The sequence below is a fragment of the Balaenoptera acutorostrata genome, chromosome 15 (genome assembly GCF_949987535.1).
Source record: "Balaenoptera acutorostrata chromosome 15, mBalAcu1.1, whole genome shotgun sequence".
Lineage (NCBI taxonomy): Eukaryota > Metazoa > Chordata > Mammalia > Artiodactyla > Balaenopteridae > Balaenoptera > Balaenoptera acutorostrata.
In genome coordinates, this window is record NC_080078.1 from 57,394,162 (window position 1) to 57,412,393 (window position 18,232).

The window sequence follows — 18,232 nt, forward strand, 5'->3', positions numbered from 1 at the left end:
AGTGAATAAAAAAGAGAAATATCCCCATCGTCTATGGAGTTTAGATTCTAACAGAGGAAAACAAGCAATAAATAGTAAGCATAATAAGTATGACAGAAATATGGGGCAGGGTGGAGGATCAGGAGGGTAAGTGTTAAATCGGGTAGTCAGGCTAAGCCGCGTTGAGAAGATGACTTTGAGCAAAGACCTGATGAAGCTGAGGGAGGGAACTGTGCAGGTACCTGGGGAGGGGCATTCATTCCGGCAGGGCAACCACCAGTGCAAAGCCTATCACAGGAGCAGGCTGGCACGCTGCAGATGAGCAAGGAGGCCAGTGGGGCAGGAAGCAGAGGGGGGAGTGGGCGTCGGCCTGGTAGGCGCAGGTGAGGTTCTTGGGGTAGCTGAGGGCCAGGTGCTGCAGCCCTACAGGCTGCCAGGGGCCGAGTGGAAGTGGGGGCCGCAGGGTGTGGCTCCATCTGATTTTTTTTTTTTTTTTTTAAAGAATCACTGTGGCTGCTATGATGAAAGTAGAACATGGTGGGCGGGAGAGAGGATAGAAACAGGAGACCAGTTAGGAGATGGCACTAGTTCTAGGTGAGAAATTATATTACTCATTACAAATAAATCAATCTTACAGTAACACAGTTTTCCAACTGCAGCAGCATCATTCTTCTCTTTCAGATGAAATCTGTTGTGGAGTTAGTGGCAGAACAAACCACAGCGAGTCACTCAGGTTGAAGCAGTGCCTGGGTCTGAAGTCCTCCCCACTTGTCTCTCCTCCCCACCCCACTCCAAACATAGACACCACAATCCAGCTTCAGTAAAAAGGAGGCTGCTTCTCGGCCTTTCAAATTTACTAGCAAATAAATTTTATATCCCAGTTGATTTGGGCCAAAGCTTGCTGTTTGCCCAGGGTGTTGAGGAATGCAGCTCGGCCTTGGCCATTGTATGTTGCGCAGCTAGACACCGTTAGAACTGGTTCACCGTCTAGGGTGGCCTGCATGAGTCAGAGGTCTTCCTCCTGAACTTGAGAATTTGGGGGTGGGCTGGAGCCTTCTAGAACTGTTTGACCTCTCTAAAATTAGAAATCCTTCTCCAGCCCTCTGCAAGATTATATAACCAGATAAAAAGAAACCAAATACTTAGTTTGGTTAATTATAACTGCAAATCCAAGGGAGAGGGAGCAGGGCATGCATTGTGCAAGCCTGACATGCTGGTTGGTTTCCTGTAAGTTGGCCAGGCCATCACAGAGCTCAGCCTCAGGTGTGCTGGTGGCCCCACCTGCTGCCTGTTGCTTCTGGCACATGACATGTGAGGGCTGCCTGATGGGCACTTCCTCCAGGATGCCTGGGTTCTATTGCTGCCCATGGTGAGAGCAGATGCTGAGCACACAGAGCTAAGGGAAGGGTCAAATGGGCACCAAATGGGGCATAAGCCACTCACTCTTTAGCCATTTTGCTGCCATGAACCTGTAGACATATAACTAATCCAAAATAACGGAGTAGTAAAATTATTATAGATGGAGGGACTCTTGGGGAAACAGTTTAACAAGCCAGCTCCCTTTCTGCACCTTTTTAAAACACATCATCACATAATTTAACCAAGGTCACTGTAGGGAGTAAGTAGTGCTGTCACTAAGGTTCCTTCTAAAACTTGACTGAGCTGGTTTGGGGAATAATTATCTTTATTATAATTTGGATGGTGCTAGCTTATTCTGAAAAGGCACCCTGCCCGCATTTTTTAATTGAGCCAATTGATCTTACCTCGGAATCCCTTTGGACCCACTTACCCTAGGTGAAGGTCTTATCCATTTGAGAGCAGTATCAGCCCTGGAATCGGTTTCCATTGCCCTGACTCACAAGGGGGTATAATTGAGCCATCTACACAGATGCCTTGGGGTGGGGAAGTAGGACTTGCACCAGAAACTTCTCTGTGGCCTGAGCCATGTGGCTGATGGAAGATTCCTGCCCAGGAAAAAGGAAGCACAAGGTTATAGGCAGTATTCTGCCTCTTGTCCAGCTGAAGGACTTGGGACAGTCATTTTTCTGATTAGAACTGAGATCTGAAATCTGACAATTCTAGATCTAGATCTGTGTTGTCTAATATGGTAGTCAGTAGCCCCATGTGGCTGGTGGCTGCCAAAGGAAAGCACAGATACAGAACGTTTCCATCACTGTATGAAATTCTTCCAGACAGCACTGTCTGGACCATTGTCTCAGACTTCCAGAACAAATAGAAAGAGGGTCATCTGTGGCTCTTGCGGAGAATCTACCTCCATTTCCTGGCAACTCCACTGTTTGCTATCCTTCATCCAGTTATGGTGTTCCATGTACAGACATGGACATTCTAACTATTTGATCAGAGTTGAGGCTGCCTCCCCCATTGTGTTTTCTGAAGTTCTGAGGGTTGGATGGGTTGGATTCCATGTGCAGGACTTCTCTGCTGAGTGTGTTCCAGTGTCTGTCCCACAGAGAAGGGCAGCATGGCATGGTAGGGAGGTGGCTGCTTTGGATCCAGCCCTGGCTCCATCACATTCTCCTAAAGTGACCACGGGCAAGTTACGTCACCTCTCTGAGTTTCTATACCCTTGTCTATAAAGATAGCTTGCAAGGTTTTGGAATTAATAACTTGACGTAAAGCACCTAGCATGGGTTAAATAAGCAAAATAGAGATACTGTTATATGATATTTAGCCCTAAGTTTATTTCTAGGAAGAGTAAACACCATCTTCCCTGGCTGAACTGTCTCTTTGATGGTATCCAGAGGGAGGTCATTTCTTCTCTGCAGCATACCACCCTGTTGAACACTTTGGAAAGTCAGAAATGCAGTGTCGATTTTTCAATGGCTCTAGGCAAAGCCACAGTTCAGGAAGGAGATCAGAAGGGAGTCTGGGAGGTGATTCCAGGGAGTGGAGAAAGGAGATGTGAAGGCTCCATGTAAGCACCAGCAGGGCAGGGATTTTAGGGCTGTGTCTCTGGTGTTTGGAACAGAAATGTATAATAGGCACTCAGTTAATGTTTGTTGAACAGAAGAATGGCTAACTTGCTGCTTTTTTTGGACAGCATCTAAGGCAGATCAGCCTTCCTTGAATGGTTTTCATAAGAGATTTATTGTTTCAGGCATCCCTAGGGCCAGCTCAGCCCTCCCCCCTGCACACCTAACAGGGCTGACCCTGCTGGGAGGTGGATCCCTCTGTCTGGTTACTCTTTCTCTTACTCATGCCTCAAGACCATCTCCAGGGAACCCTCCCCAACTTTTCAGAGTTATCTCTTCCCACTGGACTCCCACGCAACATAACAATTGCAACAGTACAATTATTTGATCATAAGCTTGTGACTTACTCATCTTTGTATCCATCACCACCCCCCATCCCAGTTTCCCAAGTGCTGGTCACGTAGTAGGTCCTTGAAAATGCTGAAAAACAAGCTATTTGTAAATGAAAGCCTTCCTAATCATGTATTACAGCCAAGCGTAAGTAGTTTTTGCTCCGTTTGCCAGTTTGCATGACCTTTTCACTGCTCCCCTGCACATAGTGGTGGTATAATGGGAGGAACTGTAAGTTGGAGTAATGGACGCTAGGCTCCAGTGTCAGCTGTGACTGATTCTAGCTGGACAGCTCAGTGAAAGATTCAATTCTTATTCTGAACTTGACCCTTGGGCACATTGAGAAGCTGTTGGAAGGTCCAGCCCAGCATCATCCAGGAGAACAGTGCAGTAGTGGAAATGTTCTGTACCTGCACTATCCCCTGTGGGAGCCCCCAGCCACACATGCCTATGGAGCACTTGAAATGTGGCTAGTACAACTGACGGACTGACTTTTACATTTCATTTCATTTTAGTTACTTAAAATTTAAGTAGCCATCTTCTATTCACTGTAAGTCATACATAAAGCCCTGTGGGCACTATTCCATTTCTGGAACCTGTTTTATCCAGTTTATGTCCTCAGGATGTTTTCCTGGGAGAGGCAACACAGAGTAGGGGCCAACAGTGCAGGATTCTTGAGCCCAGTGCTAGCTCCATCTCTCGCTACCTGGGTGACAGTGGACTAGATGGACGCTTCTAGAAGGCAGAGATCAAGCTTAACCAATAAAGTTGGGACCGCATGGGAAATGCTTTACATGGTGCCGCAGAAGTCCAGAGTTGGGGAAGCCAAGCCTTGGAATCAAAGAAGGCTTTGCAGAAGAGGTAGCATTGGGGTAGTATTTTGAAAGATGTGTCTGAGAACTGGCCAGAAGGGGGATGAGAACCCGAAGACTTAGGCAGGGGACTGACCTCCCAAATCACAATGTTAAAGAGGTCACTCCATCGTAGTGGGGAGGACGTGTGGGCAGAGGAAAGGCCAGAGGCAGCAAGTTCAGGTGGGAGGCTGTCAAATAACCTAATGCTTCCCAGGTGCTGTTCAGACTATTTTACATGCATCTCATTTAATCCTCAAAGCAGAAGCACACCGTTCATTGTTACAGAGATGAGGATCCTGCCACCCAGAGAGGCTAATGCCTGTCTCATAGTTAGAGGTGGAGCAGAGACAGGAGCCAGGCAGCTCCTGCACTCTTTGGTCTCCAGGCTGTGCCACCTCTAATGAGTAATACACCAGGAGGAAAAGTAGTTCCAGAAATGTTTGGGGGTTTTGTCTGATTTGCCAGAACCCAGAAGAGAAGCAGGGGCCAAGTGTAGTTTTTGCATTTTGCATTTGAGACACTAGAAGATCATCCTGGCCAGTGACTGTGGGCATTAGAAACCCAGGACCAGAGCGCAGGAGCAGGTGCACACTGAGGTGACATTGCCCAGGGCTCGGAGATGCAAAGGCTGAGCCCCAGGATCCCCGTAGTCAAGGAGAGCAGAACAGTCAGCTTCTGGCAAGAACCGGATGGGATGGAAACAAGGAAAGGTGGTGGTAATCTTTTTACTCTAGTTGTGTTTATAGTAATATTTATGTGTTTAGAGTATTGAGATCAATCCTCATTGTGAAATGAGACTGAACCCTCTTAACTAAAAGTTTTAAGAGTAATCCAGATTTTGTCTGTGGGTTTTGTCACATTTTCCCACGGGGCCTGAGTAGTTGTGTGTGCTGCTGGAGAGCCTCGAGGTGAACGCCTTTCTCTGCCCTCTGTGTGTCCCACAGGTTGGCAGTCGTCGGGTGATACAGTACGGCGCAGCACTCATGCTCGCATTAGGCATGATTGGAAAGTTCAGCGCCCTCTTCGCCTCGCTCCCGGATCCTGTGCTTGGCGCCCTCTTCTGTACTCTCTTTGGTAAAATTCCATTTCCTTGATAGCCGGCTTCCTTCTCAGGCTCCTTTTCTTTCTTCACATTTGCTAAGGAATCCCTTCAGTGAGATTGAAGGTAACGATAAATTTCTTTTTTAAAATACAAAAGGACATACCTTAAAAACATATAAACACATATCACTTTCTGAGTTGAATTGATGTTAAAGGTAGAATAATTGAGCTAGGAAAAATCAAATTAAATTTTATTCCCTCTAATTGCCATTTCTAATTGATTTAAACTCAGATATCTTCCCCTCTGGGCCATTTAAAACTGACCATTTTTACGATGGGACTCGATCTCTGTGCCATTCAGCTGTAGTAATCAGGGACTTGATATTTGGGTGCATTTCCCAATGTAACTGAAATTGTTTGAATCAAGTTTTTGAGGGAGAACCAATGTCCTTAGTTTTCTGCCTGGTCTAAAAAAAGCATAGTGGGATGTTTATGCCCCTTATTTAGGCCCAAATAGTGCCTAGGCCGAGGGTCATTTGGATCAGAGACCCAGGTTGTCACATTTTGGTCCCTGTCCTGTCAACTACACAGGTCTCCCAACCTGTTTCTGATGGGACCGAGAAAGGACATTGTAGGGAGTCTGTCTTCGACAGTGTATCTGTCATCCATGCCGTAGGTGAGATAATGGAACTTGTGGTCTAATGTTTTTCTCTCCAGGAATGATCACAGCTGTTGGACTCTCTAACCTGCAGTTCATTGATTTAAATTCTTCCCGGAACCTCTTTGTGCTTGGATTTTCAATCTTCTTTGGGCTTGTCCTTCCAAGTTACCTCAGACAGAACCCTCTCGTCACAGGTAGGAAAAACAGGCCTTGAATCTTGTGGGGAAGTTGGAACCACAGCCAGCAGTTCACAAACAGCTCACCACCAGTTGGAGGGGACTTTGGAACTTCAGGAATCATTCTGATGAATGTTCATCTATGTTTTTCATTTAAATCCCACTTGGCCGAAGCTTATCTGGAAGCCCTTTGCACTCCTAACCACCTGTTTTCCATAGCAGGTGAACCATTTTACATTCCCACCAGGTATGTGGGACACAGTGATTTCTATTTCTCCATATTCTCACCAAACCAAACACGTGTTATTTTTCTGTTGGGGATCATTATATTTTTAAATATAGAAAGTGTGTGAACTTCTGTCTTAATATATCTCATTCATGTGATAACATCTTGAGAAATAAAGTTGCTCCTAATTAAAAAAAGCTCAGCACTAATTAGTAACCCAGAATTCTGAAGCCCTTCATTTGATTGCTGACTCCACAAATATTTTTGTTGTCTTGTTATTCACTTTGTAAAATTTTCAGCCTTACAACAGCCATCTTTTATATTGATTTTTTTTTTAATCTGCAAACAACACCCCCCTCCACCCCCAAAGTCTTCATAGTTCATTACAGGTTGAACTTCACTCTATTAGATTTATCTTCTGTGAACCTTTGTTAGGAATTTTCCTTATGGAGATAACTTTTGATTATTGTTGAAAGCATTCATAGTAGTTTAACATGTTACTGGCAAAAATTTATCTACACATGCATAGCAGAAATTTACACTTTAATGCACTGTATTGATGGACTGGCAATTAGTGTCCACCCCAGTGTTCCTTTCTAAGTCAAGGGCAGGCCTATTCTGACTGGCAGTGACCAGTTGCTATGTCATTTTCAGGGATAACAGGAATCGATCAAGTGTTGAATGTTCTTCTCACAACTGCTATGTTTGTAGGAGGCTGTGTGGCTTTTATTTTGGATAACACCATCCCAGGTATGTGGTATATATCAAACATGCTTATTACATACGTAATTACATACTTTTTTTTTGCCAAATAAATATGGGAAGCAGGAAGAGTGAATCAGTTCAAAGCAATCACTGGTTAAAACTGTCTTTTCTAAAGTGGTTAAGATGACACTTTCAGCCACCTTTCATGAATCACTTTTTTGCTAATAAACTTTGTTTTTTTTTTCCTTCTTGCTGAATTACATTTAAGAAAAAGCAGATGAATTCCTTGCATATGGTGAAGTGGCAGCGGGATGCCTTAAGCATGCTCCAGCTGCCTGCCCTTCTGCTCAGCCTTGCCTGGAGCTCTGCAGTTTGGCTTTTGTTGACTTGTTCACACACCCCTGAGCCAACTGCTACCAGTGGGCAGCACTTCTCCTCCTTGTGGAGCCTGTCCTTTAAATGAGTCATTCCAGAGGCAGACCACTGCCAGGACCAGTGCCTGAGAGATGTATGGAGTCAGCTCTCTCTGCAACACCCATAGCCCTTGTTTCACAGCTGGTGCATTCTATGCCAAGTGCCGGGTGATGGACTAGGATATGATGTGGGCCCTGCCTTGGGGCCTTCCCAGCTTCCTAGAGGAGGCTGCTTTGTATCGTTGTAAAGTGCTGCCATGGATGCACTAGTAGATTCATCCACTGTCAAGGAAGGATGATGTTTATTCTTGAGCTTGAAGGTTTTATTGAGATTTTGCCCGTAACCTACCTCCAAAAAGCCTCAATCAAGAGGAGGTTACTAGGGGAGTGAGGGGTGAACACATCTGGCAGAAGGAATCACACACATGAATAGGTGGAAGGTGTTAGATTTGTGGGAGGCCAGTAACATCCTCTTTCTCTCCTAAGTCAGCACTAAGTGAGAGAGAGACAAAGGAGTCAGGCAGATGGAAATTAAAGTCAGTTTTATTAATGAAATGCCCATGGGAGGGCATAGCTTATATGTGAGAGGTTCCTAAGCCCTGCACCATAGAGTCAAGCTCACCACCCAGGCTCAGGCAGAGAAGTACATTGTTAGGGCTCCCATGTAGCTAAAAGCAGGTGCCAGTGCTCCACTCTGCACTGGAAAGATTTTTGAAAAGGAGTCCAGGAGTTGCTGAACCCTGTCGGTCCAGATCTTTCTCCCTGACTCATCTGTCAGGGTACAGAATTGCCAGGAGTGTTATGCCAGTGGCAGTTCATCCTCAGAGGAGCACAACAAGTGGGGAATATGTGACAAATACACGCCCCCACCCACTGAAATGGAGCAAAACAGTATAAAAAGTGATATGTCTGGATGAGTGGTGAGTGGGTGTGCAGTGACCAAGTGGTGAAGGCATTGTGAGTTGTAATAATGACTCTGGGCCCCATTTTGCAAGATCAGATTGGCGTTTTAGAGAGAAGTGGTTGTTTTGAGGGATTAGTGATTCTTAGATTTCTGGATTGGGCATCGGCTACTCCTCAAGTGTTCTTTTCTGTCATCCCATTCCTTTCAATCTATGAGACAGCAGCAGTGGAGAATCTCAATTCTTGGTAGAACTATTTAACTAAACATTCCATTGTTCTGTTTTTGTTTTGTTGTGTGTGTGTGTTCCACAGGTACTCCAGAGGAAAGGGGAATCAGGAAATGGAAGAAGGGCGTGGGCAAAGGGAGCAAGTCTCTTGATGGCATGGAATCCTACGACTTGCCATTTGGCATGAACACTATTAAAAAATACAGATGTTTCAGCTACTTACCCATCAGCCCAACCTTTGCAGGCTACACATGGAAAGGCCTCAGGAAGAGCGCTAACAGCCGGAGTTCAGATGAAGACTCGCAGGCCACAGTATAGCCGTAGCTCGCCCTGTGGCCCAGCCGCAGTGAGGCATGAACCTGTAGTTCCTTGCTGAGTAACAAGCAGTAACATGTATGTCTGTAGATCTGCAGTTACATTGTCCACCCCAGAGCTAAGACAGATTACAAGTAGCTTTTTTGTTGTGGGTTGTGATCCTGTCTAATATGGTGTCTCACCTATCTTTTTATTTAAGCCCTTGACCCTTTGCCCTTGAGAGCATCCATTGCTGGCCATGGTCACTGAATTTGAAGTTCCTGTCCTCCCGTGGGAGTGGATGCTTGAAGCCCACAGCGATTCCTTGTTTTCAGTCCCCTTCTAACACCCTGTGCTAGCTTTCTTACAGGCCACCTCCAGGGTCCAGGGGCTTTCTGTGCTTGGAAGCACCAGGACCTTCACCTGCAAAGACCTCCTCTGGTCAAGGGGCACCAGTATCCTTGCATTGTCAAATGAGATTCTGTGTTCCCTGATACTCCTGTAGGAGGTGGCTGCTGGCCAGTTGAAAACAGTGACATGCTTACCCTATGCCCAAATCTGTGCATGGGTAAAGTCTGTACAGATATAATTAAAATGGAAATTGGGGGATTGGACGGGAAGGGAAGGTACCTTGAAATCAGTATCTGATTCTCAACTGCACTTTCTTGGTGCCACCCTGGCCCAAGCTGGGCCAGCACATCTCATATTGGCCTCTTTTTTTTTTACTAGTAGCTGAGACACTCTATCTGGCATTTATCACTCCTGGCTGGTGTGATGGGTATAGAGTGCCCATGAGGGCACCAAGCAGGTGTTTATGGGGGTCTTGGTTCTGCTGACATGTGGATGTCAGTTATTGTTGTGTGTATCTATTATTACAAGATTTTATTCCTATTTAATGTTATTGACTATAGATTTTTGAAATCAGTGTTTTTCCATGTGACCCTCTTACCTTACATACCTATTACTTGTCCCTCACCTCATATCCCCCATTAAGAAAGGAACCAGCATTTGTAAAGCTGTTGACACCATCAGGGAAGCTTGTTGTCCTGGCTCTTAAAGGCCAGTAACCATTATTGTGGTTGTGTTTTGTATTGCTTGATACCATGAAAGTGTAAATACATAATGCTTATTAATCTATTTATCAAAACTGACTACTGGACCAGAGCCCAGAAACCATGGGTTAAGTTATACGTGAATTTGTTTTGTGAAGAAGGGAAGCTGGGGCAGGTGACAAACAGCCGCCATATTGAATGGTGCGGCCTCCTAGTAAATTAATCACTGCAGTTCTGTTGCCATTCATATCTGGCAGTTAAGGCTTAAGGAGACTTTCTGTGAGTTGCCATGTTGAATGTCCACTGGATTTTGATTTTGCAGAGGGGAAGATTAGATCCCCTGGCCAAATGCTGCCTTTCCTCTTTAAGTTATTGCTGAAGGTAGTAAGAAGAGCAGCTGGCAGGCCCCCTCTGTTGAATTCTAATTAATAATATTAAATTGTTTCTGACAAAAATAACTTTTATTGAATTTGGCTTGAAATTTGCAATCAAAGGAAAATCCTGAGTGACCTCGTTTCTTGAGGTAGTGCTTCTTAAGTATTTACCTGGTTGTTTACCAGGCAGTGAGCACATGGCTCTTGGCAGCCTTGTGTCCACATGGTGAACTTCCTGCCCCCGCAGCTGGCTCAGCTCACCACACTGGGATGTCTTTGGCAGCATTATTGTGTCACTACAGCCTCCTTGACCCCTGTAACGTTTGGGGCTTTAAGGCCTATTCTGGCAAGAACACTTCAGAGCCACTGCATTGTTTTGCCAAGACCTTATTGCAGATTAAGTAAAGAACTTAGATTCTAAATTTAAATTTGTATGGTATGTTTTTTTTGAAGTGTATTTGGTGCATATTTACTTTAGAAGCACACTGGTTAAGTGATTTTCATCTGTTTGACTTGGTAAGCCCTCGAGGCTGACAGCCCTAGTTGTCCCCTTAGTTGCTTAGTTCCTTCTATTTGTATTTTGCTCAGCATCTCCAATTTCTCTCCTCTGAACAATGGGGAAAATTGTAAAACATCCCAGAGATTGCAGTATTCTAGCTCTCTAGATGAGCAGAAGGACCAAATATCCAAATGAAAGCCTCTGAACCATTGGTAATTCAGGAACAAGTTCCTTTCAGCTTAACTTGACCCAGGTATCTTCCCTCCCAGTGGGTAACACTCAGGGCATGTGCTTCAGATGTCTAGGAACCCTCTCCCTTCTGAAAACTCTCCTGGGCTGGGCTTATTGAGAGGTTTCAGATCTGCTGGTCTGGGGGGATATTTTCCATAAGCCTTCAAATGTGCAAAGAAGCCCTGTGCCCACACCTCCTATTGGAAAAAGAGGGTTTTCACCCTTCTTGTTCCATTGGGGCCAACTTAGATTCTCTGTCCAAGGTGGGGGAAGGGGACAGGAGATTAAGAAGTGTCCCCTGGCCAGCAGATATGCTACAGAATGAGTCTGTAGTTGAAAGAAAAATATATTCATCTGCTTCTTGTGTTTAAGCACACACCTGAAGGGGAGGTTTTGAGGGACACAGTGGCCATGCACAGTCTGTGCCTGTGCACCTCCCACTTGCATTGCTGGGGCCACATACCCGCTATGCATTGGCCAATAGAATGTTTTAGGATATTTTGGATGTGAATGTCCTTGGGCAGGGCATTCACCCTCCAATTCCCACGTGAATACCTACCCACCGTTTTCACATTTACATTGGTGATCCTGATGTGGAAAGTAGAAACTTATAAATAGGACAGTAGATGCTACAATATCACTGTGGTGGCAAGGGCGAACCCACCACTGGTTTTGATAAAATATCTAAATGGTTCACAATGGGAAGTGGCTCCAGTCTTTGTAGGCAATTTTCATTCTCATTCTCACTAGGGAATTAAACATAGATTAATTGATACAGAATCTTTCTTAAGATGGTTTCAAATGTTAGATTGTAGTAAGTTTCTTGTGATTGATCAAGGCAAGGGAAGTGGCTTAACCATGGGTCCTTATGGTTTCCCGTTTTCATGGTAACAAATTCACACACAGGATTTGCTTCATACTGTAGAATACTGGCTTTCATGATGACAACCTGGTTTATGCATGAATATTACAGTATTTCCATATAGTAAAATAACATTTCTACCCAGGATAATAGTCACAGTTTTCCAGGGAGGGAATGATAATTTTCATGACAATGTCATGTGATGATAGAATTTCTCCATTGATGAATCTTTCGTATGTGTGTATACTTTATTTACCCATGCGTATATTTTATGACCATGAGCTAAGTTGTTATTTCTTTAATTCATGTCTCTGCTGAAATATTGGTACTAGCAACTTAGACTTGAAGTTGGCAACTATAATCTTCCATAATATCGATGCCACAAGAGTGGTCAGGCCAGATAGGAGACGAACAAGGAGCTGTGGCGGAAGCCTCATCCCAGAACCTGTCTGGCACAAAGAAAGGCAGCATCCTGCACACTCACCCCCACGGCTTGGGGTGGATGCTCAGCTGCAGGCAGCAGGCCTGGCGTGACTGTTGCTGCCCCCTGGTGTGCTCACCCAGCTGTGCCCCCTGGACACCGTGGCAGCCTGAGCTCTCACAGGGCCCACTTCTCCAGGGAGCCACTGTTGGCTTTAGGGAAACACCTGGGGCCTCACATGCCATGCGTGTTGTGCTCTGTCCCCTTATGATTTTGACACAGAGAATAGGATCTCCCCCACCCTCCACCCTTCCCGCAGTCACAGCTGGAGTAGTGCAAGAAGATTGCCCGTTTTTGCCAGCGTTCAGCATCTGCCCGTGGACCTGTGAAGCACATTAACGCAGAGGATCCCTTTTCAGCAGCCTCCACACATTCCTGTCCTTTTAGTCTGTTCTTGACTGTGCCTCGTCTTCACTCTACGCTAGTAACATCCAGCCTCCTTAGAATTGCTCTGTGTGTGTTTCCCAACACTTAGGACACCCTTCCCAGTGGTGCCGTCTTACTGACAGCCAAGTTAATACCCTTTTTGTTCGTTCGTAACAACCTTTGTTTGACATGTTAATAAATTTCTGACTGTTCTTAAAACAGTGGGGATGCCTATATTTTCCTTAAGTTTTTGTGGCTGACTTTGGCTATATACCTTTCTGGGATTTTGTTTGTTTTTTATTTTGCATACTGAGGGTATTTGGGGTGGGGTTGTTTTTTGAGATGTCTAATTCTTTTATGGAGTTTTTAAAAAGAATTTTCATATTGTTTTTCTAACATGGCTTCATTAAACGTTTAAGTATTTTAAAAATATGTAATATTTGGACCAGATGTTGTGAATAATAGTAGAGATAAAGCTATTTTATTCTGTATTTTTAAAACTGTTCCGTACAAATAAAAGCTCTCCTGGACACCGTTCTGCTGTTCACGTACCTTCTTTGGCTGGTCTTTAAAGAAAACTGTCATTATTTAAAAGTCATCACTTAGGGGAGGGAACTCGACTAGTAAAAATTATAGTTCAACAAGTTCACCTTTGTTAGATACATCGAAGACTCAAAGGAGGAAAGCAATTGCTGAAGTATCATTGGCCCCCACAGCTAGAAAACCACGGTGGGCTCCTTGGGAGGATGCCCAAGGGGGAAGGGAGACCTTGGTTAGAGGATGCACTCATGCTGGACTTTGGCATGAAATTATGAGTCTCTTAGTAAGTTAGTGACATCTGGAGGCTGGAGACCTTTTAGGGACCAGAAAGGCTGTCATGTCCACACAGTGGAATCAAAGGCTCCCAGAGCAGTCTTGGCCCCTTCAGGCCAACTGTTGAGGCTGGGACAGGAAATGCTGAGGTGTGGGTGCCAGAAAAAGCTCAGAGCCAAGCCTGAGAGCAGCTGGTGACAGCTCATTCAATCAGAGGCGTGGCTCCTGGTGGGGTATGAAGACAAGTCCAAAAGTGTGTTATTGGTGTGTTTCTTAATTTAGAACAAACTTAGAGCTCCTCCATCCCCATCTCTATCCCTGGTTTGTCTCTGGCAGTTTCAGCCATAGTGACCACCACAGCCACACCCATAGGGTGTTCAACCTGCTGCTTCCTGTTCCCAGTATCCTGACCTATGAGCCACTGCTAGGCATCCAGTTACAAGGTGATAATGTCTTACCTTACACTATATACATGCAGAAAATATGTGTGAGGTACTTAAAAAAGAATACCCATGTTCTCACCCCCAGTTGGGACAATAGCACATTTCAGTACTAAAGGCCCTGCCACCTCCCACCCCATGGGCCTCTCTCCTGGTACATCCCCATTTGGGTTTATCCTTCTCTTGCTTTTCTTCACAATTTTGCCATATATATGCATCCCTAAACAATTTACCGTTTTAGTTTTGCATGTTTTTGGACATTATGTAAAAGGTGTATGTGTTGTCACATTTTACTCATTATTGTGAGATTCTTTCATGTTGGTACATAACTGATGTAGTTCATTCATCTTCGCTGCTGGATAGTAAAACTTAAGAGTGACAAAGATAAAAATAACGCTGAAAGCTTCCAGAGAGAACGAGCAAAAACGAAGCCCTTTAAAGCTGGGAACCCATGGACACCAGATTTTCCAACAGCAGCCCTGTTTGTGGAGTTACATTTTTAAGGACTGAAGAAAAAGAACTTTGAACTTAGAATTTTATGTCTAGCCACTCAAAGGCCCCCATTTAAGTACTTTGGATGAAGTACTTAAATATGAGGAAAAACAAACCTAGGAAGTACTGTATGAGATAACTGAGGGAAAGGTGAGCAGTAAAGATCTGGGTAAACTTGCTGTCTTGGTCCTTTATGGCTGCTCTCAGAAAACCATAGACTGGGTGGCTTAGAAACAAAAACACTTCTCACAGTTTTGGAGGCTAGAAATCTTGGCATGGCAGATTCGTTATCTGGTGAGGACCTGCTTCCTGATTCGGAGATAGCCATCTTCTCTCAGTGGCTTTACGTGGTGGAATGGGCAAAAGATCAAGCTCTTTGAGGCTCTTTTATGAGGGCACTACTCCCATTCGAGAGGGCTTCAACCTCATGACCTAATCACCTCCCAAAGGCCCCACCTCCTAATACCAACACACTGGGGATTAGGTTTCAACAGATGAATTTGGGTGGACACAAACAGTCTATAGCACCCAGTCATTAAAATGTAGTGAAGGCCAAAGGAAAGACAAAATATCCATAATGTGCTCAAATTATAATTCCAGGCTGTATCAACTTGGTGATGGGAGAAGAGAGGAGACTTACAGAGATGAGAGAAACAAGCCCAAATGTACCAACTATAACAAGTCCAACTATAAATGGACTAAACTTGCCAATTAAAAGATAGTCCAGATAACAGAACAAAATCCTGATTATATGCTATTTACAACACTGGGCTCAAAAGTGTGGCTGTGATTGTTGAAGGCTGAAGCAACTTATGTTCAGAAGTTGATAGTGACTTGGAAACTATAAAAGTTTCTAAGCAATTTGTCATTTTATGTGTGTTGAATCTAATACTAAAATATCTGGCTTGTAGTTTGCATGTCTTTAATTCTAGAAATTTATTTTTTGGTATATTTTACAAAAGTCTTAACCTATAATGGATTGGGAAAAACAAAAAGCAATTGCTCCTTCACCACAGATATGTTTAGAAGCACTGCTTACACAAGACTGGTTTACATAAGTATGTGCAAAATTGCAAGTAAAAGAATGGGGGGAAAATCACATGGGGCAAATACTATCCATCTATTATATTATTTTCAGACAAATCCTAAGACAAAAAAAAAATTGTTAAGGATAGGGAGGTTCTGGGAGTTACCTGGTGGTTAGGACTCAGTGCTTTCACTGCCGTGTGCCCGGGTTCAAGCCCTGGCTGGGGAAGTAAAATCCTGCAAGCTGCACAACATAACCAAAAGGGAAAAAAAAAGAAGGATAGGAAGGTTCAATTTACAAAGAGGAGTCAATATTAAGCACATGCACCTAATCAGATAGCCTCAAAATTTATGCAGTATAAATGGATAGAACTACAGGAAGAAATTGGTAAGTCCACCTGCCAGTGGGAGGTTCCAATACTTCCCTTTTTTTTTTTTTTTTAAAGGATTTTCTTATTTATTTATTTATTTATTTATTTACTTTTGGCTGTGTTGGGTCTTCGGTTCGTGCGAGGGCTTTCTCCAGTTGCGGCAAGCGGGGGCCACTCTTCATCGCGGTGCGGGGACCGCTCTTCATCGCGGTGCGCGGGCCTTTCTCTATCGCGGCCCCTCCCGTCGCGGGGCACAGGCTCCAGACGCGCAGGCTCAGCAATTGTGGCTCACGGGCCCAGCTGCTCCGTGGCATGTGGGATCTTCCCAGACCAGGGCTCGAACCCGTGTCCCCTGCATTAGCAGGCAGATTCTCAACCACTGCGCCACCAGGGAAGCCCCCTTTTTTTTTTTTTTTTTAAGATTGATTGATTGATTGATTGATTGATTGCTATGTTGGGTCTTCGTTTCTGTACTAGGGCTTTCTCTAGTTGCGGCAAGCGGGGGCCACTCTTCATCGCAGTGCGCAGGCCTCTCACTATCGCGGCCTCTCTTGTTGCGGAGCACAGGCTCCAGACGCACAGGCTCAGTAGTTGTGGCTCACGGGCCTAGTTGCTCCGCGGCATGTGGGATCTTCCCAGACCAGGGCTCAAACCCGTGTCCCCTGCATTAGCAGGCAGATTCTCAACCACTGCGCCACCAGGGAAGCCCCCAATACTTCCCTTTGATAGGTCAGGCAGACAAAAGCTAAGCAAGGTTAAGTGACAAAAGGGCATGTTTAGAATTCTGCATCCAACAATTAGAGAGTACACATTCCTCACAAGCACTCAAGGATGTTTCTAAAAGCTGTTCCTGTTCTAGGGACTAAAGCAAGCTTCAAAATCTTTTCAAAAATAGATATCATATGGAACATGTTCCATAACTATACACAATGTTAGAAGTTAATAAATTTAAAAATCTCTATGTATTTGGAGGTATAAAATATTGCTAAATAACTTGTTGGTTAGAGAAGAAACCAATAATGGACATGTTCTTTAATAAAGTTTATTGCTTTTCTCCTGTTGGTTCTGTTCATGCATTCTTCTGGAATTCTGATTTTATGTTCACACTGCATCTCCCACATATCTCTAAGTTTCATATAGTTTCACTCATACTATCTTTTTCCATTTCCTCTAAGTTCTGGGAGAATTTCCTGTGCAATGATTTAAGTCACTGACTTGATTTTCTGGAATACCCAACCTCTTGCTCATGTTTCTAGTGCAATTTTTGAGCAATTTGTTTCAGTAACTTTCAAACATGCACAAAAGTAGAGAGAATAGCATAATAGCCCCCCATGTGCCCATCATCCAGCTTAACGGGTATCAACTGCTGGCCACTCTTGTTTCATCTCCAGCCCTCAACTTTCCCTTCCCCATTGTTTTGATCAAATCCTAGACATTTCACTTCATTTATAAACATTTCAGTAGTTACCCCTAAAAGATAGGTTTTTAAAAAATTTCCTTTCTATTTATTTATTGGTTTATTTTGGCTGCATCGGGTCTTAGTTGCAGCACGCAGGTTCTTCGCTGTGGTGTGCAGGCTCTTCATTTCGGTGTTCAGGCTTCTCTCTAGTTGTGGTGCGTGGGCTCCAGAGCGCGTGGGCTCCGTAGTTGCAGCACGTGCGCCCTCTCATTGTGGCACGCAGGCTTAGTTGCCCCACGGTATGTGGGATCCTAGTTCCCCAACCAGGGATCAAACCTGCGTCTTCTGAATTGGAAGGTAGATTCTTAACCCCTGGACCGCCAGGGAAGTCCCTAAAAGATAGTTTTTAAAAAACCAAACAATTATCTTAAAAAATTAACAGTGTTTATTTAATATGATAAATTTTTAGTCAGTGTTCAAATTTCCAGTTGTCTCATAAATGCTAGAGACAGGATCCACATAATGTCCACACGTTGCCATTGATATTGATTGATACATCTCTCTTGTTCTCTCACTCTTTCTTTCTCTCTTCCTTCCTTGAAGTTTATTTTGTTGAGCAATTTATTTGTCCTGTAGTTTCCTACAGGAGGTTCTGAGTGCATTCCCCCCAAACATATTCTTTTGCCTGGGGTGGGGGAAGCACTACTTTATAAGTGATTGTGTGTCCTTCCATCAGGCAGTATGTGGTCTCTCCTTTTGTAATGTTTGCAGCCATGAAATCTCAATTCCCAGATCCAGTAGTTTATTAGGGGGCAGTCCCTTTTTAAATTTGGGCTTTGTAATTGTATTTCAAATTAAAACACAATCTTCCATGATGCGATCTTTTCATAGATCAATAACCTCTCAAGTCCACTGAAAATGTATCTTAGGAAATTTGCTTAAAAGTTTTCTCCCATGTCATATGTTTGTTTCATTGGGAAATGTTTCTTTCAATTCCTCAGAATAGACCCTTTTTTTGACTATT

At 44.1% G+C, this 18,232-nt stretch overlaps 1 protein-coding gene across 2 annotated transcripts in view; it reads left to right on the forward strand.

Annotated features, from left to right (window-relative positions):
- The window catches only part of SLC23A2 (solute carrier family 23 member 2), a 141,905-nt gene extending 128,703 nt beyond the window's left edge, over positions 1-13,202 (forward strand). The window contains exons 13-16 of one of the 2 annotated variants that reach the window (XM_057529468.1): positions 5,101-5,230; positions 5,915-6,052; positions 6,915-7,010; positions 8,594-13,202. In XM_057529468.1, the coding sequence (XP_057385451.1) occupies positions 5,101-5,230; positions 5,915-6,052; positions 6,915-7,010; positions 8,594-8,826 (597 nt within the window). In that variant the 3' untranslated portion in view covers positions 8,827-13,202. The remainder of the gene's footprint in view (positions 1-5,100; positions 5,231-5,914; positions 6,053-6,914; positions 7,011-8,593) is intronic. The other variant, XM_057529469.1, reaches the window with a different exon arrangement.
- The last annotated feature ends 5,030 nt before the right edge of the window (positions 13,203-18,232 follow it).